General features: G+C 36.9%; 1 protein-coding gene across 13 annotated transcripts in view; it reads left to right on the plus strand.

Moving 5' to 3' along the window:
- The window catches only part of LDB2 (LIM domain binding 2), a 211,116-nt gene that overhangs the window by 57,833 nt on the left and 127,644 nt on the right, over positions 1–25,639 (plus strand). For 6 of the 13 annotated variants that reach the window (XM_053976015.1, XM_053976017.1, XM_053976016.1 and 3 more), the window contains exon 2: positions 14,981–15,092. The exons of 1 other annotated variant lie outside the window; for it this stretch is intronic. In XM_053976015.1, the coding sequence (XP_053831990.1) occupies positions 14,981–15,092 (112 nt within the window). The remainder of the gene's footprint in view (positions 1–14,980; positions 15,093–25,639) is intronic. 6 more of the 13 variants (XM_053976019.1, XM_053976020.1, XM_053976021.1 and 3 more) reach the window with 1 other exon arrangement.

Here is a 25,639-nt window from a genome sequence, read left to right on the forward strand (position 1 = left end):
ATGCATTTCATAACACTCTACATTTTCTCTGCAACCATGGCTACAATTAGGTTAGACTCATATTCTTAAAAAAACACACTTTATTGTCTTTCTAGAGCTTTGGTTTCAAGTTTTTTTTTTTATAGGACAAGCTACAGAGTGCAAAGTCTACAGCAGAAGAATAGAGGTCAGTGTTATTCTGAGTTTGTATCAAGAAACCAGATACTAAAGACTGACAATTTTGACTGCAAAATTCTATCTGTGTGCTCCAAGCACTACACCATGCTGCCTCTCACCTCAGGAAGACCCTGTAGATCCAGGATTATTTTGATCATTATCTAGATGGGAAAAAAAAATATATATAATGAAACACAGTGCATAGTAGTTTTCTTAGAGCGGTTTATGATAGTAGTAGTCAAAGTGGAAAAAAACTGTAGCTTGTTTCTCTTTATTTTACCATAGGTTTAAGGTTTTTTCTTTTAAAATCTAAAACATGGACACCTTGGAAATACAAAAAGGATTACTTGATTAAATCTATGAACTATACCTGGCAAGTGGACATTTTCTAGGAGTGCAAAAAATCTTTCCAAGCAGGAAACATTAGTTCTTAGAGCAATGGTTACTTCATACTGCATCACCTTTTTACTGTATCACCTTTTCACCCTACATTTCCTAAGGAGACATTTATTATCCCTCACTGCTATGCCTATTATCATAGGAACACTGTGGAATGCCATGTTTCCTTTTATGTTTGCAAGGCACTGCTGTTGATGGTCTAATAGGTTAGATATTTCCCTAGGACATTCTTTATTGTGAGACTCATCATGTACAATATAGACTGCACTTCTGTTTTCACATGCCATCTTGAGCACTGGATTCAGCTGGTACCTATATCTATCTATAGCTACATCTATATAATCTATATCTTATCTATATCTATATCTATATAATCTATATCTATATCTATATCTATCTATATCTATCTATAACTATATCTATATCATCAATGTGTATCAGTTCACAACCCATAGGGTCTTTCATCTGCTGCTTACTTTTCTAGGCCATGTGCCCTGGGCAGTTTGATGTCACTTCTTTGACTGATTCTAAAGAGTGCTTGGAATATTGGCAGAGGAATGAGGAGAGTACTGACAGTGTAATCCTGCTCGTGGTCCCTTCAGATCAAGGTGCATGAATATTTGCAGGGAGAGACAGGGAATCTGCTTTGATTCTGTACTTGTTCTGCAAGTCCATTGAGACTTTAGAACGTGAAGGCCTGTGATTGTCAGCTGTACTGGAAAGGGCTGAATCAAGTCAAAAGGAACTCAGTCCAGGCCTGACTCCTGCAAGATGCTGAGCCTTTCTGAACAATTACATTTACAGGAGTCTGAACAAGAAACTGCTTGCTTAATTCAAAGTATATTTGATCCTCAGTACACTCCTTTGTCCTTGCTGATATGCCACGAGATATATGGTGGGTTCAGTGTTGACCTGGCAGTTACTGATGGACTTCTTGCAACTTTCAAATCTCACATGTGGAGATTATAAAAAGTTCACATTCATTCTAGAATGCCTCAAGCCAGGATAACTTGATACGTGATTTTAAGAAACAGATGACCTAATCCAGGAGACACTACTACTGAAGCTGAGACTATCAACAAAAATGTGTGTCTGTGCATGTCTATCAGTGCATCTGGTTTTAGAAAAATACTTTACAAATCAGAAAGTAGAACTAAGAAAGGAAGAAGGGGAAAAAAAGAGTAAGTAATTTTGTTCTAGAGCAGAGAGGTGATCCTTCAGTGTACCAGACAGAAATCAGGTGTAAAATTCAAGTGATTGGGGAAGAACTCATTTAGAGGAGGAGAATCTTAAGAACAGTCGGCACCTGAAACCAGCACCCTCCAAAGAGCATCTCTGCTATTTTGATATAATATTTCTTTGAGGACCTAGAGAGTGATCCAGCTACAACTAATTTTGTAGGTTCTGACAAAACAAAGAAATATAACATCTCACAGTGGTTGTCATTGCACTAGTAGAAAACAAGTTGCTTGATGTGGATCCATATATTCTGGGCTGAGCTTGACATGAGGTTCTGCTAGTCTAAGAAGGCATTAGCACTGAATCTTTTCTGATTTTCTGTCTCACTTTCAGATGACAGCTCCTCTGGCAGTTAACACATTCCCAGAAATGGGACTGTGTAGTTTCTTGGCTTTGTCAACGCTATTGCTGCCGTCTCAGGCTCTTTGCTACTATGAACACAAATCTTTTAGGGAAGCTCTGAAACTGTAGATGCTCTAGGTTTATGGCACTCTAGGGGAACACACTGTAATTAGAAAAAAATTACTATTTTTAAAATTTACAGGTTTTGAACATGGCCATTGTATGTTTTAGTTAGAAATGCAAAACGCAACAAAACAGACAAACAATTGTATGCCCACGGTATGTTTTATTGTTAATATATGAGGATTTCGATTTTTGAAAATAGGTCTGAGCTGCTTGATAGGTGCACTTCTGTGAGCTCTTAAAGTTATTTCAGTCTCCACTGCAGCAACTTTGTCCATACTTATCCATGTTATGCAAAACTGTTTTCTTTCTTAAAATAGTTTTCTGTGTGTTTGAGCTTTCTCACAGATTCATATTCTTTCTAGTTTTAAACATTTTTTATCAACACTGGTAGGTTTTTTTAGGCTGTAGGTGCACATATGTCTCTATATCCTATTCCTTAGTTGGGGAGGAAGGAAACTGCTTTTTCAAAAGCTTTGCTTGCTCTTTGTCAAGAGATGCCTTCACCTGGCACGCACTGAGGGTAAAAATCTACATCAGCAGTCCAAGGTGTCACTTGACTCTTTGACTAATGTGAAAATGAAAAATCAGAAAGACCATTAGTCATTTTTTCACAATGTAGCTTGTTGGCTGGCAGGAACACACCAAGAAAGACCTGAGTTTTGAAGAAATTCACAAGTTTTCTGTAAACAAATTTTCCAAATTGTCACTTTTTTATACTTTTTTTATGTCCTGCAACTTTATACAGAGAAATTTTGATGGTATTAGAAAACAGGAAAAGCCAAATGCCACTTCTGGCAAACTAAGAAATCTTAGCTGAATCAGTTCTACTGATTTAACAGGTCCACAGTGTCTGAAGTGATTGGTTATAGTTCATAGGAAACTACTGTTGTAATGAAAAGATGTTTAAAATTTCATTAAATGTTTCCAGACCCAGAGGTGAGGCCCCAGTAGATTATCATATACAACATAAAGACATATTAAAAAAAAAATACTACCTGTTATGAGCTTTCAACTGGATTGTATCAGGTCTCAGCTACAAGGATGACCTTAGTGGGTGATTTCCTTGACATATGTAGCTCACACTTGGCTTTGCTTACTTTGTTTAAATTTAGATTTATACATTTTTCATGTTTAAGCAGTAGGGTATCTAGTAAATAGACATTTTTAGTAAATAATTGCTCATGTTGTTACTAGTTGACTGACAGCAAATGAAATCCTACAAGGAGTTTTATACCTAGCAGTGGTAGTGATACAGCTAAGTGGCCACTTGGTAGGTGAAAGCTTTGTTTGTCTAGGGTTTTTGCATAATCATTAAATCACAGCTTTCTCTAATTGCTTCAGCAGCAGCCAAACTCAGTTGGATGGGATTCTGAAGCAAATGGAATTCTGTCACATTCAATATCAGTGTTTGCTTTATTAAATAGCATTTCTCTGGAGACCTGCATAGACTTTTGGAGTTTTTAATTTGTTACAGTATATAGTAGCTGGCTTCTGTAAAGGAATTGTTCACCAAGCTGCAATTTTATTATTACTATTGATGCCTTTTTACTTTAAATGAGGTTGACAAGATAAGAGATGCCATTCAGAAGAAAGCTTTACTTACTTTCCTCAGTGAAGACTGAGTTTTGAAAGGGAGCACTTCTTGGCATGCATAAATTCTCCCATTTCTTTTGAAGTGAAAATTTAAAGTTAATAATTAAAACAAACACACAAACCCACTCTGTTATCACAACCTCTGTGCTTCATTCTCTCTATATATCTTTCAGTGCTTTTCAGCACAATATATCCTTTGATTTAGCAACGGTAACAGCCTTGTCAGTGATCTGTTACACTGTTCTACAATATTATAGCAGCAATAACAGTAAAAGTTTTGGTTCTAGGTAGATTTTTCATGGTGAGCAGGTGATTCAGACATCTCCATTTGAATCAGAATTTTAATTTGTAAATGCAAATGTCAGTTTAAAAAGTGTACTACCTTGTGCTTCTCACCACCAAGACTTGAAAACCGTTGCATACACTGAGAATATGCAAGTGCCTGGAGCCCTACTCATCCTCACTTTGTCAAAACAACCTGAACTCCTGATTATGTTCCTTCGTTAGTCAGATGTGGCTGTACCTGCCCAGTAGTGAGTGTTATGTGCTTGAGAAGGGTAGTGCTACCCCACAGAAATTGAGCAACTGAGTGATCTGAGGTTCTCAGGATAATGCATGAGAAATGTCAGTATTTGATATGTGTTGTCTCAACCTAGGATTTCCTTATATTTCATATTACCCAGGACATAGGAAAATATATATGAACAATTCTGTCACTAGTTTAATTGTATTTTCAGCAGGAATTTTGTATCCAAATACAGTATGAGATAAAAAACAGGGCTTGAGGGCCTTTATTTGCAACTGTGGCTAGCCAGGGAGTAAAGTTAGGAAGCCAGGCAAATAATCATATCTTCTTCGTTTAAAGTATTTCATACTGGCAGAAGTCTTTAACCAGTTCTCCAACTTCTGTCTGCCACTTGGAGCTTTTTATATGAAACAGCAGGAACCTGGCAGCCTGGAGATCTTTGAGAATTGTGAGCAGAAAACTTGAACATCATTTATAGGTTTTCCTGCCAAGACTGTAAAAAATCTAGACAAAGTAGATACAGTTGTTTCACCCAGCTTTTCACGTATTTTTGTCCTTCACTAAGCTCTCAAAGCCTCAACCAGTTTTCTTCCTGACTTTTAAATTCTTGGTAGATATATAGAATAGCATTTATCTTACCTACCTTTATGCCTAAAAAAGTTACGTGGCTAGACTGAACCATTCTCTAGGCTCCCTCTACAGACAGTGAAGAGACAGAGATCTGCAGGAGGGTTTTTATCTCACATGAATTTAGACAACTGTCTTGGGGTGAGATGAATCCCAACCCTGTTGTCACCCTCTAGCTTTGATTCAGCAAATGTAACAAGTTCCATTTCCATGCTGGGATTTGGAGCCTTGCATAGAATATTCCAACATCTGATTTCCACTTAATTTAATGGAAAATGAATGCATAAGTATTTTAATTAGCTTTAAAAATCTCTGCCTTAATGTTTGATTAAGTTTGAATGCACATGTGTTTGTATATTTAAAAATTGCAAGTAATAAATGTAGCTGTATTATTTTCAAATACCTGAGCATCTGAAAACTGTAGCTGATCAGTGGTTCAAGTGGCCACTGCAGATGATACTATGCTCTAGTGCTGAAAACTGGAACAAGTAAATAGAGTCTAAAATATAGACTTAGTAACTTAATACCTCAACACTATCTTTTTTCTTACCTCTCTCTTAAGTAGAATTTAGATTCTGAAACATATTTAACACAGATATTTGTGGATAGAGTGACATCACCAGTTGAGAAAAATGACTACCAGTCCTAATAAGTACAGAATGCACATGGGAATTAACTTGGAGTGTAGTTTTGCTACAAAAAAGCAAATCCTTTAAAATCCTTTAAAATTATTACAAGAGTGGGGCTTTTGGCATGGGTTGAATAAAAAATGTGAATGAACTTTTAAGGGACATAATTTGCAGGTCACTGTAATGCTTTTGTGAAATCATTTGTTAATTACCACAGTGGGGTGTTTTTTGCTTAAAGAATATGCACTGTTTATGTAGCAAAGATATAAAGGGATTTTTCTATTACCTATACATAACAAAGGACTCATATTTATGCTTTACCATTGCTTCTTGCCAAAATTTCTGTAAGGTGCCATAATGTTTACTTCTCTGTACTGTCTGGAATTATGCAGTGCTTTTACAATTTCTTTGGGTGATACCTGGACACCTAAAGCCACAGTTATATTATTAAACAATTAAATGCAGCAAGATATAATTTAAAGTGTAGATGTGGTTGTAAATTTTCACAAGAGTGGTTTCTTCAATATTTCTTTCTTAATTGTTTTCTCTTTTTCTGACTAGTTGCTAAATTAAATTTTTGTGCATGAGATTACCTGTCCTCCATAGGAAAGGGGAAGTAAAATATACTTGATCTCTTCCACTTCCTGTACTTCCCAAGAAATAAAAGCTCTTTGGTTAGAGCTGTCCATAATTTTGATATGCTCTTACTTAGTTGCAAAGCTTAATTGGAAGTCATAATTTTGAGTTAATTAGACTTGTAGACTAACAAAAGCATAGGTGGATCTCAGCCCAGCAAAACACTTAAGCATATCCTTAATTTTAAAACTCTCTTGCTGAGTCTTTGCAAGAGTTTTCTCAAAGTCCTGTAGGGTAGAGGTGTGTTAGTGTATAATGGCCTGGGCTGGAGGGGACCTTAAAGATCATCTGCTTCCAAATCCCCCGCCATGGCTAGGGGCACTTTTTACTAGACCACATTACTCAGAGCTCCAGCCAGCCTGGCCTTGAACACTGCCAGGGGTGGGGCATCCACAGCTTCTCTGGCCAAGCTGTGCCAGGGCCTCACCACCCTCACAGTGCTAATTAAAACCTGCTGTCTTTCTTTAGAGCCATTTCTCCTTGTCCTATCACTACATGCCCTTGTAAATAATCCCTCTCAGGCTTTCTTTCTGTATATAGAGATATGTGTCTCCTCATCCATATGTCTTTTCAATCCATATAATCTTTTCTTATGATAAAATCAACTCTTTGTAGCTGCATTACCTAGCCCTTTCACTATTTGATACTTCCACAAGACTCTGGAATGTAACTGGGAGGATGGTTTGTCTTACCTGTGTTTCCCTTTCCTATCTAGATCACCAGAGATCACCAGATTCACACAAGAATAAGGAAAAATACATAGCAGAATAAGTTTTTTAACTCAGCTGAAGAGCCATTTATGACCTCTCAAATTACAGTCTGTTGGATCATAGTTTAGACTGTAATTCTTCAGAATCAGGGACCTCTGAAGGTCCCAGCTTTGTACTTGTCTCCAATAAACATGGTGCTTTTGTAAGACTTCAGTAATCAAAGAGGTGGGGAGAGTCCAGTGTGGAATGGAGGTGTCAAGGACTGTCTTCATCGTGTTCCAATGTAGTATTTAGATGCTGTCAGTAATAATTTTATTTTTACTGTAATAAATGATAAAGGGATTTGTGTTCACTAAATTTTAGAGGCTTGGGAGTTGGTGCAGTTGGATAGATAGACCTAGAGAGACTCATTTAGTAATCTTGCTGGGAATATGAGTTTTTTTCTGTGCCCTAGTGACACATAATATTTGATGCTCTATATTCACTCATGGCAATACTAGTTATTGCCTTTTCATTCGGATAGATGGCATAGCAGCTTCCATTTAGTCATAGAGATGGAAGTAAACAAGGTAAAAAAAGAAACCAGGTCAAAATGTCAGAATAAAATAAGAACATTTGTATGGCTGACAGTAGTACATTAGATAATAGACACACTTAATATTCCATCTCTATAAACTATTCTCAAAGGCAGAGGCTGTGGGGTATTCTCTGGCAGAATAGAGAAATGCAACTGTGGTTCATTTTTGATAAACACAAAACTCAGGTCTGTGATTTGTCTGGAATGATCATGGATTGAGAATACTACTAAGAAAATCTATTACTATTTCCAGCCAGCCAGAGATATTTTCATGCCTATTGAAAAAAAGGGCTCAAATTTAAAACAATTTTGAATATGGATTTAGTATGCACTGTATATATACCAAGTGTTAATGGATAATCTGTGGTGGGTGGAAGTGTATAGTTCTGTAAAAACTGCACAATTTGGTTGTTAATGCCCAGTCTTTTTGTTCTTACACCAGAATATAGGTCTCCTCCTTAGAGACCAAGTGCAGTCCTATCTCATATATTTTAAAAGGACAAAAGAGCATCTTCTGCTGGTCAGTGATGTTATTGTGAAATCTCAAGGATCTCAAGGATGATGCCACATTGGCAGTAAGGAATTGGCAGTGGAGTGTGTCTTAAGCCCAGCTTCACTGATCTTTTCCCCCCTTTCTTTCTCCTATCCATTCTTGTGCGCAAGTTTCAGGAATGGAAATAATGAATTCAAATTAAAGAAGCCAGTGAAAAGACACATTTCACAAGTTAACTCCTTCTGCTCTGTACTGCTTACAGACAAGTATTAAACTGCAGTCTCCTGTCTGCTGCAGGTGAATAGTCAAACATGCACAGAGTGGATATTTAAGAATTCATTTTTCTTTTGTCCACAAGCTTCAGTAAAATTTAAAGAGTGACAAATAATAGGTTTTAGACCAGGCATTCTTCTCTGATTCTGTTATTAGACTGAACCAGGTATGTCTCTGTCTTATCCTTTCCTGACAACTTAAGTTAAAAATCTCTGTAATTTTAAGCACTACAATTTTAAAAGGATATCCAAATTGTTATACATGTAGCATCTGTGTAGATGGAAAAATTGGATGGCTTAGATGTAGTGGAATAACTGTTCTTTTATAACTGTGTGTAGACTGGTGTTGCTATTTGCCAGCCTAGTGAGTATTTCCCACAAATACTCTAACAAAAGGTATCTAATTTGGGCACATGTTAGTGGAAGGGGTCAACCATCCTTCTGAACACAAGAAAATATTAGTTGTCCTTATTTCAGTGTCAGCATGTTTCAGTTAATCTGAACCCCTGGTAAAATTTCCCGGTGTGGACTTGCTATTTGTGACATATAAGTGACCATATCTCAAAGCTGTATATCTGTAAGGCTGAGTTGTATGGCCAGTGTCATTACAGTGCAGTGTTTTTGCTAAAATGATGCTGATTCTCATCTGCCTGGGTTCAGAGTACAACAAGAAAATGGCATGGATCAATTTGTGTATTTTGCAAAACCTCTCTCTTTTTCTATTATTCTTTTTTTTGTTTTGTTTTGTTTCTCCCATTTGTATCTGAAATCAAATAATTCATGTTTGATTTTCTGTTGCCTGATAGTGTAGTGATTTATAGACAATAAAAATAGGATCCTTGATATATTAGGCATTTCCAGTGAATGTGTAAGAGTAACTCCCTATTACGGGCCTTTCCCTGGAATTCCTTTGGAATTTTAAACCTACTCCAGATTTACAGGAGAAACAGAGATGCTGCCCCCATTTTGCACCCCAGTCAGTCTCTCTGAGGAGGTATTGCTGTGGGGATCTGTTGCATGACTATATTTTGCCTTTTCAATAAAACAGAAACTTGTTGTTGTTTCTTTACTGTACAATTGAAGATAAGTTCCTAAGTGGAATGTAAACAATAGTTCAATTAATTATTAAGTGAGCTGCAGAGACTGATATGTTTTGGGCATTGTGCAGAGTTTTGCCAAGATGTTGCAAGTGTATAATGGAACAGAAAACTACTTATGACCAAAGCCAAGTCTTAAAATCTTTTAGCCAGTTTTACTACACATTGTTTGAGAGATGGAATCCAGCCACACTAGTAAGTGAAATAAAAGAAAGCAGCACCATTAGAACTGTGAATATGTGTGAAAAAACAAATGGAAGGAATAGAGTCAGGCATTCCTGGCAGGGAAAGGGAGATGGAGATTCTGTAAGATGCCACTAGGTGCAAGATTAAAGGTATATTTAATTCTGTGTAAAATATGCTTTATGTTTGAAATAAAATAAATGAGATAGAATAACAAATGGAAAAGCAATGGAAGAGGCTCTTAAAAACTAACCCTGAGTAACCAGATTGGTCTTCTTTCCCAAATACTTTTGCTAACTATAGGGTACCACATATTCTTAGCAAGGATAATGGGAAAATAGGAAAGGTGTGCATCTTCTTGTATAACAGACAGCCATATATGGGTTACCCACCTACATACATATCAGCATTCCACTCTTTCACTCTGTTTATACTGTTTCCAGGAAAACCAATCTAGGACTCAGTATCTGTGGTCCATACTGAAGGTATACAAATAGCAAAAAGCCCTATGCCAGATTATAAAACCATTGTGCTTTGCAGGGCCAGACCTACAGATGAGTACCCAAATCTCCAAATCTACACAATTAAGATATATAGATCCCTATTAATTTGTTATTAATTTGCAATTTGTATCAGAATCTTAAATATATTAGCTAGAGACAATATTGGTCTAATTAAAACTAATGGGGAGAAATATTGATTTCTTGTATTTGGACATTTTATTTTTAATGGTTTTTCTGTGTGCTTTGAGTATAAACTTTAATGTTAGATTTTTTTTTTATACTTGTGAGTTTCGTAATCTGTAATGGCTGTGGAGTATTTCCAGGTGTATTTAATGGCATAATCTTATCTTGAACTGCATTTTGAAAGCTCGGGTGTAGTTTAATTTTCTGGGAACAGGAGGAGAGAAGGAATGCCGTTCTTTCCTTAGGGAGACAGCAGTTCCTTGTGCAACATTAACTTAAAAGAATATGAGACACATATATGTTGCCAACAGGAATGTAGATGTATAAAGTTCTGAAAATAGTAAGTGTCAATAGGGAAGGGTTGCAGATGCCAGAAGAAAAATGTAAGCTCCCAAGCACACTCTCTCTTTTTATTTTTGCGTTGTCCAATGCCAGACTGATGTTTAAAATTCAGGTTTTCCCTAAAAAGTGATTATTAAAAAAAAAAGTCTGACTTCAGACGAGATGTGTTTCCTGTGTGTATTCAGAATTGTATTTATTTGTTTCTGTAACTCTGAATATAATATTTCACCTGTTAGACATGTGCAGCCAAAAGCAATGTGAGGGAGAAACCAAATTCAGGTTCTCACTGGGTATGAGCTATGGAGCTGCTGTACAGGGCTCTGCCAGAGGCTCATGGGCAGCAGGATCTCTATACCCACTCCCCTTGGGAACACAGCAGTTGTGCTCTGCAGTTCTTTGCCCTCTGAAAAACATTAGCCTAGAAATCTGTAACAGGGCATTAATCCACTTAACCTGCAGTGGCAGCAAACTGAACTAATTATTACTTCTATCTGTGTTAGCCACCAAGGACAAGTGTTCACCCATCTTTATAGCAATCTTTTCATATAGTTGAGGACTGTCATCATGTTTCCTGTGAGTTTTTTCTGTCTTATACAAAACACAGCTAGATCCTTTTACCTTTCTTCCTTTGAGTCTTTTGGGGTTGGTTGGTTTGTGTGTGTGTCTTTAAACTCATTGATTGCTGTGATTCTCAGCTAATTCCTTTAAGAGTGGGTGGCCCAGACTTGGCCATAGTACTCCAGAAGTGGACAGACTATTCCAGTTGAAGTCTTTCCAGAGATGTGTTTGCTGGAGTGGAAGGGTATTGTATCTAAGACATTTCCCTTATTTCCAAGAGCAATTGATCACCGACATATTTGCTTTACAATCTGGACCATTTTCTACAGTACTGCTTAGCCAATTATTCCCCATTTTGTTTTTGTACTTTTGCAACTTCACTTTATTGAATTTCATCTTAATTTCAGATCATTTCTCCAATCTATCAAAATCATTTTGAATTCCACTTCTGTTCTGCAAAGTATCTGCATCCTTTAAAGTGTGATTTCATGTACTGGCTTTTTACGTCAGTCCATTCTGCCTTCCAAGTCATTAAACAAAAATAAAGGAATTTAGAGAAAATGCCATAGTCTCAGTTGGCCTCATATTCCAGTTGCAAGATCTATCACAAGCAAGAGGAAAAGCCTCATTTAGCTTGCAGACCCTTAATCATGTAAGTGTGTAAGGTGTAAAGAAGAACCCAGCTTGACTCTCAGATCACACAGTGAACATACGGGACTTTTAGATGGAAGGGGAAAAAGAACATCATTGTACTTAAAACCTGATTACCTTTGCCAAGAAACCAGAGTCAGGGAAAAATACTGAAACAGTAGGATTCCATTTACTTGGAGACCCTATTCAGAGCTGAGCCATGCTTCAAATTATAAATAATACCAGGGGTGGAGGGGATCAGAGGGAACGATGACAGTTGTGGAAGAAGTCATTTTGCTGCTTGGGTATCTGGCCACAGCAGCATGGCATCTTCACTTCTGACCCAGCTTGCTGGCTGTGTCTGCCCTCTTCTCTCCTGTGACCTATTCCTTAAGTTTATTTTAATACAAAATATTTTTAGAGAATTAATTTTTTTTTGGTTATGTTTAGGCCATTATTTCAGTGTTTGAGCATGTGAGTGCACTACGTGAAAGGGAGGTTGCCATGGTAATTTCTCATTATTGTTGAATAGAAAAATAATTACTCTGGCAAAATCCCCCATAACCTGTCAAAGCATAAGTTAAAGATGCCTGAGGGCAGCCTTGCCTTCACCATCACCTTTTTGAAAAAAAAAAAAAAAAAAAGAAAAAAAAGTAAAGAAAAGAAAAAAATTGATTTTTTAAATAACTGGATCCTATTTTGGTTTGGCTGGGGACACCTCATTGGGTTTTGTTCGCATTTGACTTTGAGAGTAGGTGGGCCCACCTGTGACAAGGGTGGGGCAGAAAATTAATCAGCAGAACATTTCACAGGTTGACAGGATTTATATATTCTTTTTTAATGTCCGGTTTTCTTTCTGAGGGTGGAGTGTTGCATTTTATATTTTTCTTTCTTCCTCACCTAAAATATGCAAAAGCTTAAGATAAAGACTTTGGACTGTGTTCAAACTGTGTGAGAGTCTGGATATTTCATCTAACCAGGGAGGGAATCCACTGTAATTCCATTTCCACATTCTTCTTGCTTTCAAGATTTCTTGGGTACCAGCATAAGTGCAGATATGTGTGGTTTTGAGATGAAGCCCTGCACTTTCCCTGCTCTTCTTTATCTTTCCCGTGTGCAGTTAAGTCCTGGCTATGCCATGCTCTCCTTTTTGTTCCCATGTCATTGGATGCACTGGATAGCTCCAGTGATACTCAACTACTGCATTAACAAGAGCTGCAAATGTGGTGTGTGGCATTGCTGAAATTCTTCCCTCCACTCTTCCTTCCCTATGACAAGTGTGTCCAAAAGGATAAATGGTGCTTCAACCTCTCTTTAGTCAAATGGCAGAGTGGGAGCTCATAGCTACTTGTTGCTACTCATAGCTACAATACACCCTTGTATGGGCTTGTAATGCAACCCCCCAGGCTGTGCTGAGTGCAGGGCCCTGTGCAGAGGTGTGTTGAACACCTGTGTGTATGTTTCATGCTTACCATTGTGTATTTCATGCTTACCACTGTGTATTTCATGCTTACTGTTGTGGCTGCTTGGCTTCTCAACACAGCAGTGTTTGCACATGGGAACATTCATCAGGTTTACACCAGGAAAGAACAACAACTCTCTGTGACAGAAGATTTCTGAGATGTGGGGACAGCTTTGATACCTCTTTGTGTGACTGAATGGCAGGCCTGTATGATCCTATCACTGCCAGGTTGCATGAGCCTTGGCAGGGAAAGTGTATTACAGGCTCTGACTCAGATGAATTCTCTCTAGAGTCTCTGGAAGGAACCAGATTGTTAAAACCTGTCCTTACCATTTCTCCATTGGATGCTTGACAAAAAATCAAAGTGAAGTTGAGATGGAGGAGGTATACCTTGCTTAACATTTTGAGTGAAATCCAAAAGTAACATCATCAGGAAATACAGCAGCAGAACTAAAATCCCCAGATTGCTCTGCATGTGTACATAATGAATATGATAGATGCACATTTTCTTTTAAATTGGCATTTTATCTCAGGATTTTTTTCCTGTGAAGCAAAATTTGTTTGCTTCATCTCTGGCTTAGATCTGTATTGCTCAGGCATTAAGAGGCGCTCAGGCCTTACTGTGCTGAGTTAACCTGGCCTTGCTCACTGGAAAGGAAGGTGCTATGGGTGGAATAGAGTCACTTTGAGGAGTGCAGCCAGGGCACCTTCAGAAGTGTATTTCCAGCTTTGTTACTGACCTTGTGTGCTACAAGTCTTGGGGACTCAAAGGAGAGAAGAGACGGAACCAAAAATTTCTAATCCAGCTGTTAAATATATCCATAGCTTTTGAATGAAACATTTGGTGGGTTTTGTGTTGCCCAACTTCTGTAAAACCCTTGCAAGCTGGACCATTTGCTCAGGTGCTAGTTATTGAGGTTTGGGTGTCTGTTGTTGATCATCCAGGTCTGAAAATACCTGGTTCAATTGATAAAGTCAATAAACTACCTGTAGTGCTGTGTTGGTATGTGTTTTACATTGTTCACTATTTTTGTAATTGCCCTGTTCCAGCTATGTATATTACTAAGTCTAAGTATGCACAAGTCATCTTAACATATTTTTTTTTCACTTCATGTATCACACTTAAAAGTAAAGATTTCTCACGAAAATTACATTTAAGTAACTAGCTGGTATTTAATCAACCTGAAGTATTGTATTTATATTAAATGCATTAGAGTAGAATGGTCATTATATTTAGTTTCTAAATAACTTCCTTGTCATCTTGTGCTGATGATGAGGTTATGGTAGCTTTATAGAATTAAGTACTGAGGGATTTTTCATTACCAGGACCAAGCATTTGAGACACACAACCCAGAAAAGGAGGGAAAACTCATAATTGCTTTATTTGCAACTGATTTATAAAACCATATCTAACATTTGGAAAAAAAAATGTTATGGAAAGGAAGTTTTTACATATTTAGTATGCTGGATAAAATGAAAGTTTATTATACAGTAAATTAAACACTTCAGTTTTTTTTCTAAATTAGAACTAGAACTTTATCTAGGAAAAATTAGTTTGAAATATCATATAGACATCTGTACGCCAAAACCATAGGTGAAGAAGCCAAACTAGGTGTGATCCTATTGAATTTTTTTTACAACAGATGAACATATTTTTATTTTGCCTCCTGTTAAGTGAATGATCTGTTGCTTCCTAGGATAGTGACAACCTCTGGTGGGATGCCTTTGCAACTGAATTTTTTGAAGATGATGCAACCTTAACACTTTCATTTTGTTTGGAAGATGGACCAAAGCGATACAGTAAGAAATGTACATTTTTTGTTCTAATGTTAAGTATGAGTTTCTACAAAGAGTTTACCTGTACAAGACAGATGCAACCCTGGCAATGACAAAGTCACTTGTGTATATCCAGTGAGTATTAAGTTACATTAAAGAATTCCATGAATTTGGAATCCATTTTTTATTGAATTCCTCTGAGTTTTATTACATGAAAATAAAATATTTCCTAGTGGAATTAAATAAAAAATAAAATATAATATTTGGATTTTTTTAAATTAATGTGCTTTGTGGCTATGCTTGCACTCTTTGGTAATTTGTCTTCTGCAAAAATTCAAGTGTTGAGTCTTGTGGGCAAAATTGTTCACAGAAAGGGAACTTTATAGCAAATATTAGTATTATTGCTAGAAGGGCTTCCAAAATTAAAGAGGAATTAGAAGAACAACAAATTAAAATCTATATCCTTGCTGATGTAAATAAGTATTATTCCATCAACTGTGTGGATCTATGCTGCTTGCACACATTAAGAACCAGCCTTGGATGCTGTCTGAGCAGTAGTGGGAGTCTAGATTACCCTCAGTTGAGCACTAAGTGAAAGCTTGAATAAAAGTGAAGGAGTGAATAAATCTGATGGCATTGGAATCCATTGCCTGCATACACTGAGCAGCAAAAAGGGATAAAATTCATCTAACAAATTGTTCGAAGTGAATAATTCACCCAGCTTTAGCACCAAGCAACAGAGAGAGAAGTAAACATTGAAAAACTGCATTGCCAATTGTTTGACTCCATTCAGAGTGACCCCTGCTTCATTGTGACAGATTGTGCTCTCTTCTTAATGTTCTGAATCTTGTGAGGTTCTTCTTTTTCATGAGAGTGACTGATTGTCAGCGTATCACTCACATACTTCTAATTCCTATTATCAATTGTCTCAGGTATTTATTTGACAAGTGTTACCTTCTTCTGAAGAAAAAATAACAACCACTTTGAATGCATGTTTCTGGGATTAGTGTTGACAGAATTACAGTTTCTTGCCTTTCAAAGCAAGTGATAACTCTCTAAAGGTCCTCAAATTACAGCCTATAGCAACATTGGTAACAGCTGATCTGTCCTGATTAGGTTGAGTCAACTTGTCAGATATCAGATTTGCTAGTTGTGTTATCAGTCCAGAAGGCACAGATACATCAGCAAAAAAGCAATTAATGTCCACTTAGATCAGAGGGAGTTGTGACTCTGGAAAACAGTGCTGCATATGAAAGAATTTGTCAATGTGTAAAATACTCCTGTTGTCACAAATGCTTGATAATGGTTGTATTGTCTGTAACTGGGACAGTTTGGCATGGGGTAATACTGTGATTCTTAGCATTGTTGCTGATAAGAATGATTGAAAGATCAAGTTACTGCAGTTACTGTACTTTTAAAAATGACTAGTACACAGACTTTTCCCTCTGGCTTTAATGTCTGACCTCTGCACAAACTGATTGGTTTATCCTCAGCATCTGGAATTGAAGCTCCATATTTAAGGTGCTTTGCTGGTAACTCATATTTCCTTTCCTTTTTTAGTTAATATTAACTTACTAGTAAATAGTTAATAGTTAGTTAAGAGTTACTGAACTACAGTATTAGTGATGCTTTTTGACATGAGCAGTATTCCACCTCAGTGAAACTCTGAAGAGCATGGTTGTGGCTGTTCCAGTTTGAGACTTTCATTGCCTTCTGAGAAGGCTTTGAGAGGAGTCTTGAGGCCTCTGTGCTGTCCAAGTCCCTGCTTGGAGACACCTTCAGCATTGCTTGCGGTGGCTGCAGAATGGAGATTGCATGCTAAGAGTAGCTCTCTCTTCCTAGCTGGGAACTTTGTGTCCAAAACTATGTCCAGGAGAACAGAGAGTGTCTGCCTCCCCCTACAGCTCTCTGTTTTGCTTGCCCAAGCCATGCTCATGCTCTGCTGTTCTCTTATGGATGCTCTTGGCATCTCCCAAGAGCCACAATGACACCCAGAACTTCTATTCCAAGCTGGTGGAATTGCTGACCAGCGGCTGTGGCTCCTGTTAGGTGAGTGTGGCACGTGGGTGTAGCAACAAACATGGAATTCTGAAAGCAGTGAAACAAAATTGCCCTTTTCTTCATCTGTGCTATCTCCAGCAAGACACCTGCCTCCTTGCCTAGTTTGTATGCTCTTTAGGATGGAGAGGGCATTAAACACATTGGAACTGGCAAGAGGAAAGAGGAAAGACAAATTGTTCTTACTCTTACAGGCACAGACAGTAATGGAGGAACCAAGTTAAGGCCCAGCAAAAGAGAAAAAGGCATCCTTTGAGAAGTTGTTTATAAAGTTGAAAGTGATGAAAGATGCCAATCTCTTGCCTTTGCTCTAGGATTCAGGTCAAAATTGCCTGCCTTTGTCTTGCTTCAGCCTGTGAGAGCTTTGTTTACATCTCTGACATTGGTTGTGGTCACCACCTTATTTTTTTTTTCCTTTGGGCAAAGTTGCCCCTCTTCTGAGAACTAAAATATTCTCTTTTGGAGCAAACAAATTCAAAAAATCCCCTTGCATGTGTGCACATATGGAAAGGCCTAAAACTTTTTTGCTGTCCCTGGCCTCATTTTTCTCTGGGTTATGGCAATTCCTAGTCCTTTTCCCTCCTTCCTCTCAGGGGCTATTTAGAACTTGTCTTAAGCCATCAGAGACATGAAGAAGCATGCTGATTTGCCCCAGGTTCCTTCTTCAAAGCCCCTTGAGAATGTTGTGGGAGGCTGTTGGGAACTAATCTTGAGTGCAATTCCCAAATTTCTTTGGGGCTTTTTTCTTTTGGTTGCTTTAAACTTTTCCTTTCTGTGAGTTTCGTATCATAGCCTGTTTCCCTGGTGGCTCTCTCTGCCCTCTGCTCTTACCTGAACAGTCCAATTCCACAGCCAATGCAAATGTTCAGAGCAGGTCTGTAAATCAGTGTTTGTGTAAGTGGTAGAAGATTTTTTAAAAGTTACTTTTATTTGCCTTCCCTTTTGGTTTAACTTTTAATATACACTTTTGTCCAAGAGATTATAAGGGGTTGTGAACCCACCTTATATTTTTTTTCTTAGAAAACAAAGTTGTTTATTTACTTTTGTGGCCAAAAATTGCAGCTTTATGAAGAACACAAAATATTTTTAGGTGTTTCATTCATATTACCATGTTTTACAGCACTCCTCTCTATACTGAGAAAAGCAGTTTTCTTCCCTTTGCTGTTCTCTATGTTTCTCTTCATCTGTCAGTTCTGGGATTCTTTCACTAGTAGGGAAAAATAGATATGGTTCAGAATGGGGATTTTAAGTCACTAGGTTATGTTTATTTTGCTTCATGTCAGGCAACACTATGTACTGATACTCGAGCTAGCTTTAAATATGTATCCGCACAGCACGGCATGTAAAGATGCTTACTTATGCCCTGGGAAGAGCAAAGGTTTGTTAGTTCAGTGATCCACCTGTTTTAATTAATTTGATTGCCAGGTTTGTTAGACCTAGACCCAGTTATCTGTGCAGAACAATAGTCTGCCTTGGATAGATGTGACTTGAAAGCCCAGCTTAACTTTTTCATGCAGAGATTCTGTGTCAGACCAGAAATAGCTGCTGTGCCCATCTTTGCAGCTCCTTTTGTCTTTCTTCAGTACTTGATTTCTGTACATGCAAGAACTTTACCTTCTGCAATCCTTTCTCCCTGGCACAGCATTCCAGAAAGAAGATACTGTCTTTCAAATAGACACTGAAAATATGTTTTTCTCCTACTTGCTTATATCCCTCAGCTATTATTCTGGTCTGCTATTATCTATGAACCCTACTTATATTACTGAATTCTATGTTGAAATTTTAATGAAAATGCTGCAGAAAATAAAGATATATTTTAAGTTAACAAAGGTGTAAATTATGCATTTCTCTACTCTGGCTTTTTGGCTACCCTGAGATGGAGAGAAACCTCACACTTTCCAATGCTTAAAGACAAGGAAAGATTCCCGAAAGTAGACATGCTACCTGTCTTCCACTGTTATAGTCAACAGAAACTAGGATGTAAACACATGAAGTTCATTCTACAGTGAGAGCAAAAAGAAATTTGCTTTAATATATTATGCCCTGATTTGATTGGATAGGATTTAAACAAAATCAAAAAAAGAAAATATGCCTAATGAAGCAGAATTTTTGTTTCCTTGTTGTGGATAAAGCATTCATTTCCTGTTAAGAGGCTTCTATCCCTGTAAAAGAGTAAATACTAGACTCTGATCCATTGTTGCCCAGGTTCTTTGTTTCTCAGAGACAAAATATTTCCCGAACAGATAAGAGAAACAAGTTTGATTGACAGCTCTTAGCAGAGTCTCATCAGCTGCTGTGCTGACAGCCTGGTGATGCGCACTGTGCTGATGTGGTAGGGACTGACAGGTGATTGACAGCCCAAGACTGTGGAGACAGGAAAGATGAAGCATGCTCAGTAAGAATAATGTGCAGTGTTTATGCAGCACTGCAGAGAATAGGAGCTAGAAAATTAACTCTTTCAGGGAAAGTGCTATTTTAATGCATAATGAATGCAGTTGCCACTGTACAGAAAATTAGAACTTGTCTACGTTTCTCTTCTGTTCACTAAATGATTTCTGTCCATGGAGGAACTATAATACTGTGAGGAAGCAAAAGCATGAGCTATTACATTTGTAGTTGTAAAAAAAATCATGTGTGGTAGATATGATGGAGTCCTCAAAATGGATTTATTTAAGCTTATAGATGTAGAATATATTGAGAATTTCAGGCACTTTTTATAGGCTTTCATCACCCAATTTTATATGGCATTGCATAATGTTACACAGTAGAAATTTCAAAAGGAACAATTTGAGCTCTTTGCTCTCCCTATCCTTAGGAAAATATAGTGATTTCAGCTTTATTGTTGCTCTGAATCTGTAGCTGATAATTGAATATGTATTTTCTCTTATAATTTCTACTGCAGTTTGTGTTTGGAATGTACAAGGTAACTATACCATGCTAGAAAGAAAGAAAGAAAGAAAGAAGGAAAGGAAGGAAGGAAAGGAAGGAAAGGAAGGAAAGGAAGGAAAGGAAGGAAAGGAAGGAAAGGAAGGAAAGGAAGGAAAGGAAGGAAAGGAAGGAAAGGAAGGAAAGGAAGGAAAGGAAGGAAAGGAAGGAAAGGAAGGAAAGGAAGGAAGGAAGGAAGGAAGGAAGGAAGGAAGGAAGGAAGGAAGGAAGGAAGGAAGGAAGGAAGGAAGGAAGGAAGGAAGGAAGGAAGGAATGCCTTTAGAAAATATTGCATAGGTGTATTTTAAATTTTACTACAAATTATTCAATTAATACACAGAAAGGAAGCTGCAACAAATTCATTGTAAACTTGTCCTTGTTTTTATAACCTGTGCAATGCAGGTAACTTTATAGCCCTTTATTGAAAAAAAATTTCAGGGGTTAATGGTGAGAAGCTACATCTAGTGGGTATTTCTTATAAGCATAGTTTGGGAATAAACAGGGTAAGTTCATTACACATTATCCCCACTTGCATAACTATTTTCAAAAAGATGGTTTGAAGGGCCAGCATGCTACATTATCACCCCAGGTTTCTCAAAAACTGTCACCTAGCTTCTCTCCTATAAGTCTTAGAGAGAAAATTAAATTTGCCTAGAGAAAGAGATTGTTTTATTTCCAGGAACATCTTTTTCTTATTCCCTTAATTTTTTTCCCCCAAGAAATCACAGTCATTAAACATCATTTGAGCATTCAGGTACAACACAGTAAACTGGCCCAGCTTTGTGAGACAGCTTATTCTTTGTGACTCCCTGGTATTTATCCTTATATACCACTATTCTAGTTTTGGGTTTTTTCAAAGTTTCTTGGCAATAATTTTGAATTTAATTTCAGAACATAGGTAAAAATTTCATTAAAATCAGATGTAAAAGGTCCACAATTGCCTGGATCACCACTAGCTTCGCCATCTTCCAGGTAATGATTTCTAATTAACAATTACTTCCTAAAACTGATGTTTTAAAGAGTTCTCAATCAATTTTACATATGCTCTATGAAAACTGTATATTAAAAAACTTCAATAAGAATATAAGTAATGCACTAAAAGGTTGAATGCTTTACAGGTGTCTAAGTGTATTAAAGCCATGCATTTATCTTTATCACCCAAACTTTTGTAAGCTCATCAAAGAATAGAATGAGATTTGTTTGACAAGAGGTATTTTGCATAAACCCATGTTGACTGGCATTAATTATATCCCTTTCACTTCAATCTTTGGCAGTTAAATCCTGTGTAATTTTTTTTCACTATTTTGTCTGTATTGATATCAAGGAAGTGTATTATGTTATACTGTTCCCTGACTGTATAGTGTCCCTTAAATATCAGCTAGCAGTAGTGGATTTTTAAAATTCCCTCAGTAGTTCTTTTATTTCTTTAATTAATATTTTATAACACCAGATAGAAATGTGAAAAAAACCCTTAGAACTGCTAATTTCAAAACATTTACTTCTCATAGATACTATTTAAGATCCATCTTAGTTGCCAATGGACTAGAAAGCACTTTTCACTCAAGATCAACATTCTTTCCAAAAGTAGAACAAAAAAGCTCCTTATATGTTGAAGTTTTTCTGTTCTCAAATTAAATTAAGGTTTGATAAATTTCAAGGTCTTATTTTCTCTAGTTTTTATGGATATGAATTTTGCACTGCCAACTTCAGCATCTTATTCTAATATTTTATATTTCATAATATGTTTTTACAGAACATTTCCCCCTTTTTTATCTTTGTTTTTATTTTCTACAGGCATCATAATTATCAGGATTTTTTCCCTTCTAATTATTGCCTTCATTTTCCTACTTACTTTTTTTTTCCAAAGTGGTTTTCTTTTTCACCTTATAGCTGCATCTTTTAGATATCTTGGGAAGTCTCTTTAACAGATTCTTAATTTTCATGCAGAGTTCTTTTCTGTATTTTCTCCCCATCAATTGAGCTATGGTGAATCCAGTATTCTGAAGCACCAGCCATATCTCTCCTACTGACTGGGATTGCCTTTTCTTTGTCTGTACTGAATGCATGCTTTGGATGGCATTTGTACAGAAACATGTGGTCTGATTGGAGAGTGTCCAGAGCAAGGCAAAAGTCTTGAAATAAACTTATTAGGAAAAATTGAAGAATTTGAGTCAGTCAGTCTGCAGAAGAGAAGACATGGAAAAAAGGAAAGAGGAAAATGGAACATAATAACAGGACATATCAAGAAAAGGCATGTGGTCTGTTTCCATAGCCATGATGAGCAAGAGAAGAGATGCAGGCCTTAAACTGCATTAAGAAAAAAAAAAAATATACATATATATAAAAAAAAATTTGAGGGGTTCACTCTTACCAGTAATAAAATGAGGTGCTTGGAGAGATTCCCTGGGGAGGCTGTGGAGCCTCCTGTACTCAGGGTGCTGTCTGACCTTCACCTCTGTTTCCCTGAAGTCACTGGTCCCAGAGCTGGTGCCAGCTTTCAGTCCCCTATTCAGTTCAGTCTCAACCATCATAACCAGTTCTGGAACAACTTACTCATCTTGGATGCTAGACTTTTTATGATTAAAACTACCTTACTATTTCTAATTTTGAGTTGTAGAAATAATGCTTTTCTAATACTGCTGGCTAAGCAAGATTTTGCACATGCATCTTCCACCAATTTCCTTTCAAAGAGCATTTTTCTTTTTCTCCATATTACTGACAGATGTTAAAGGAATAGTTCCTGCTAGTTCCTGATTTGCAATTAGCAGATATGAATTAGACTTCCACCTCTGCCAGCTGCAGTCATGTTAGCCAGCTTAGTGTTCCTGCATCTCTGAGTTATCAATACCTTCAAAACACAGATGCAAAGTGCCAGTCACATGCAACGTGTGTGAGTGTTGCCTGTGTGTACACACACAACATCAGTTAGGTACTCTATGGAAAAGTTTATAATGAAAACTGTTTCATGGGCCTCTTTCTCAACTATCCTAACAAATAACGTAAGATTTCAGATATCTTGCAAAGGGAGAGCTCAGATTTCTTCTGCTGTAACTAAGCATGTTGTACAAATCAGTATGGGAGACCCTATGTCTGTGAAGTGGTACATGGAAAAGGGCAACTCATGTAATAAGGGCTACTAACTCCAAATGTGAATATGGAGCATCTACTTGCAATTTCTGAAACTCCAGTCAATCAGATTGGTTCTGCTCCTGTATAAACAAATTAAGTGATAAGCCCTCTTTGGGAGAAATCTTAATATCATAGGACATGACACATTGGAGATGTCCTGGGTCTGTTCAGAAGGAGAAAGAATAAAGGCAAAATTAACATGAGAGAATCACAGTTATATGGGCTTTTTCCCTGCCCAGTACAAATAATGACTTTGTCATGGTTGGCTTTTGTTCACCCAATTGGTCCAAATTATGTAATATTCAGTTCTTTCTGCAGGAGGTGATGTTAATAAAATTATGGAAACTCATGCAAAATAAAGGAAATTAATAGCTTTTTACATCAAAATATTAACCAATTTTGCACTATTTTAAAATTCAGGATAAATAATTTCTTAATTGCTTTGTGTGCATAGTCTAATGGCAATTGTAAGGAATTGGTCAGTACTTTTTCTGGTTTTCTGAATAACTGTGTTTGGCTTCAAATGTTGTCAGTACATTAAGTTAATTTTCTTTTATTGAGAAATAAAAGTGTTGCTCTACTAGAGGTATTTTAGATTTTTTTCCATGAAATTGAAAATATTCAGTGGTTAGTGCTTCAACTTTTAATGTTATCAAGTGATTTTATGATGATCAGTTAGTATATGTTATGTTCTTTCAGAAAAATGTCCCATCATAGTTACAGAGTTCCTGTAAGAAACAAGACTGGATTAGAATATTCATGTTTCCCTTAGTAGTCAAGATTTTTTTTCTGCATTTTTGATTTTTTTTTTTCTTTTGTTACACTCATGTTCTTTCTTTTTCAAAAGTGAAATACCTCACTTTTTGAATTACCTAAGCACACCATAAAAAGTACAGAAGTTTTGTGGTAGAGGATATTTTCATATTGTCTCATTTCTAAAACAGAGAGGCATTTAATTAAGTATAGTAGTTTTATCCACAACTGGTATAAACTATAACACTTCTGAGCACATGGATTGCCTGAAGGTATTAGAAATAAATTTCCTTTTATAATAATTTATAAATTCTGTATTGTGCATTTACTCTTACCAGTGCAGTTAGTGGTGTTGAATACTTCATGGCTTTAGCACACTGCCAGGACAAGGCTTGTAGGCACAGATGATCTTTTTTAAGTTCAGATAATAAAATATTTGTTCCTCAACCCACAAATTTAATCTTGCAGACCTGTATGCACACACAAATAGAACATATTCAAATACACAAACATGCATCCTAATATAGTGTAGGTTCTATTACACAAAATGTGCATGCTTGTGTTTAATGTACAAATAAAACTTTATTAAGACTTACATTGTATTTCTATGATGCAGTAGAGCTGTTCCACATGATGTACCTTATTTTTAGGCACTAGGTATTTACTGTAGTGCAATATTTTAAATGGCTTAGGAGAACACAACATGCAACATCACCAAAAATTATAGAATCTTTATAGAAATACATTTAAACTGGGTCAGCTGCAGTGCCATGATTAGTAGAAATAGACCCAAAAGCTGATTCTGGACACTGAGATACTATTCCCAATTCCATATTGAAAGTTTCCTTGAATTAATGCAGTCATGATTTTTTTTTAAAGTCTGCTATGTATGGGAAGGCTCAGATATTATAGAGTGGCTATCATTCTTTATCGTATTGAATTCTGCACTCCAAATTATATTACCTTTAAAATGTTGCTGACATTTTGCTGTTCCACTCTTCTGATCCATATAGGTTTTATACCATAATATTTTAAGTTCATTCTGGTGTATATAGCAGTGTAAGCAGTATTTCTTGTTTCTTCTCTCCTTATTTTCACACAAAGTGGTCTCTGTGAAGTATTTGCTTAGGATTTTTCAAGACAAATGAACTCAATACATAGATACTATTAAAAGTTCACATCAGAGAGGACAGTTTATAGGCATATGTGTAGGATTTGGAACAGAATGATTAAGATTTATAATATTCCTTTGGTTTTGTGGAGTTTGAACTACTTCTCTACTGAACTACTGGGAATATTCTGGCCACTGAAGGACACTGGTGTCCAGTTCTGCCTGTGCAGGAAAAAGTGCTAGTGCAGGTCCATTGTTCCAGATATGCTCTTCTTTGAAGGATCTTGTTTCAGGTAATTAAAAGTGTTGGTTGGTATCTTGGTTTTATATTGTATGAGAAAGCCAAGAGAAGGATTGCAAGCAAGCTCTGGGCTGCTGAAGAGATACTTCCACAGCACATGGCATTACCTGCAACCTTGTGGTTACGCTGTGTAGGGCTGTTCCCTTGCTGCCACCCAGCCAAGACATATGAATCAACAGTCAGTGGTTGAGAAGATGTTGTTGCTGAAGGGCACTATCACATGCAGAACCCGGGTGATGTCTCTTCCATAGCTCTACTCCAGAATAAATTGCACATGTAAGTGTTCCTTCAGCCAAAGAGGCT

Source organism: Vidua macroura, chromosome 4 (assembly GCF_024509145.1).
Source record: "Vidua macroura isolate BioBank_ID:100142 chromosome 4, ASM2450914v1, whole genome shotgun sequence".
In the NCBI taxonomy this organism is placed as follows: domain Eukaryota; kingdom Metazoa; phylum Chordata; class Aves; order Passeriformes; family Viduidae; genus Vidua; species Vidua macroura.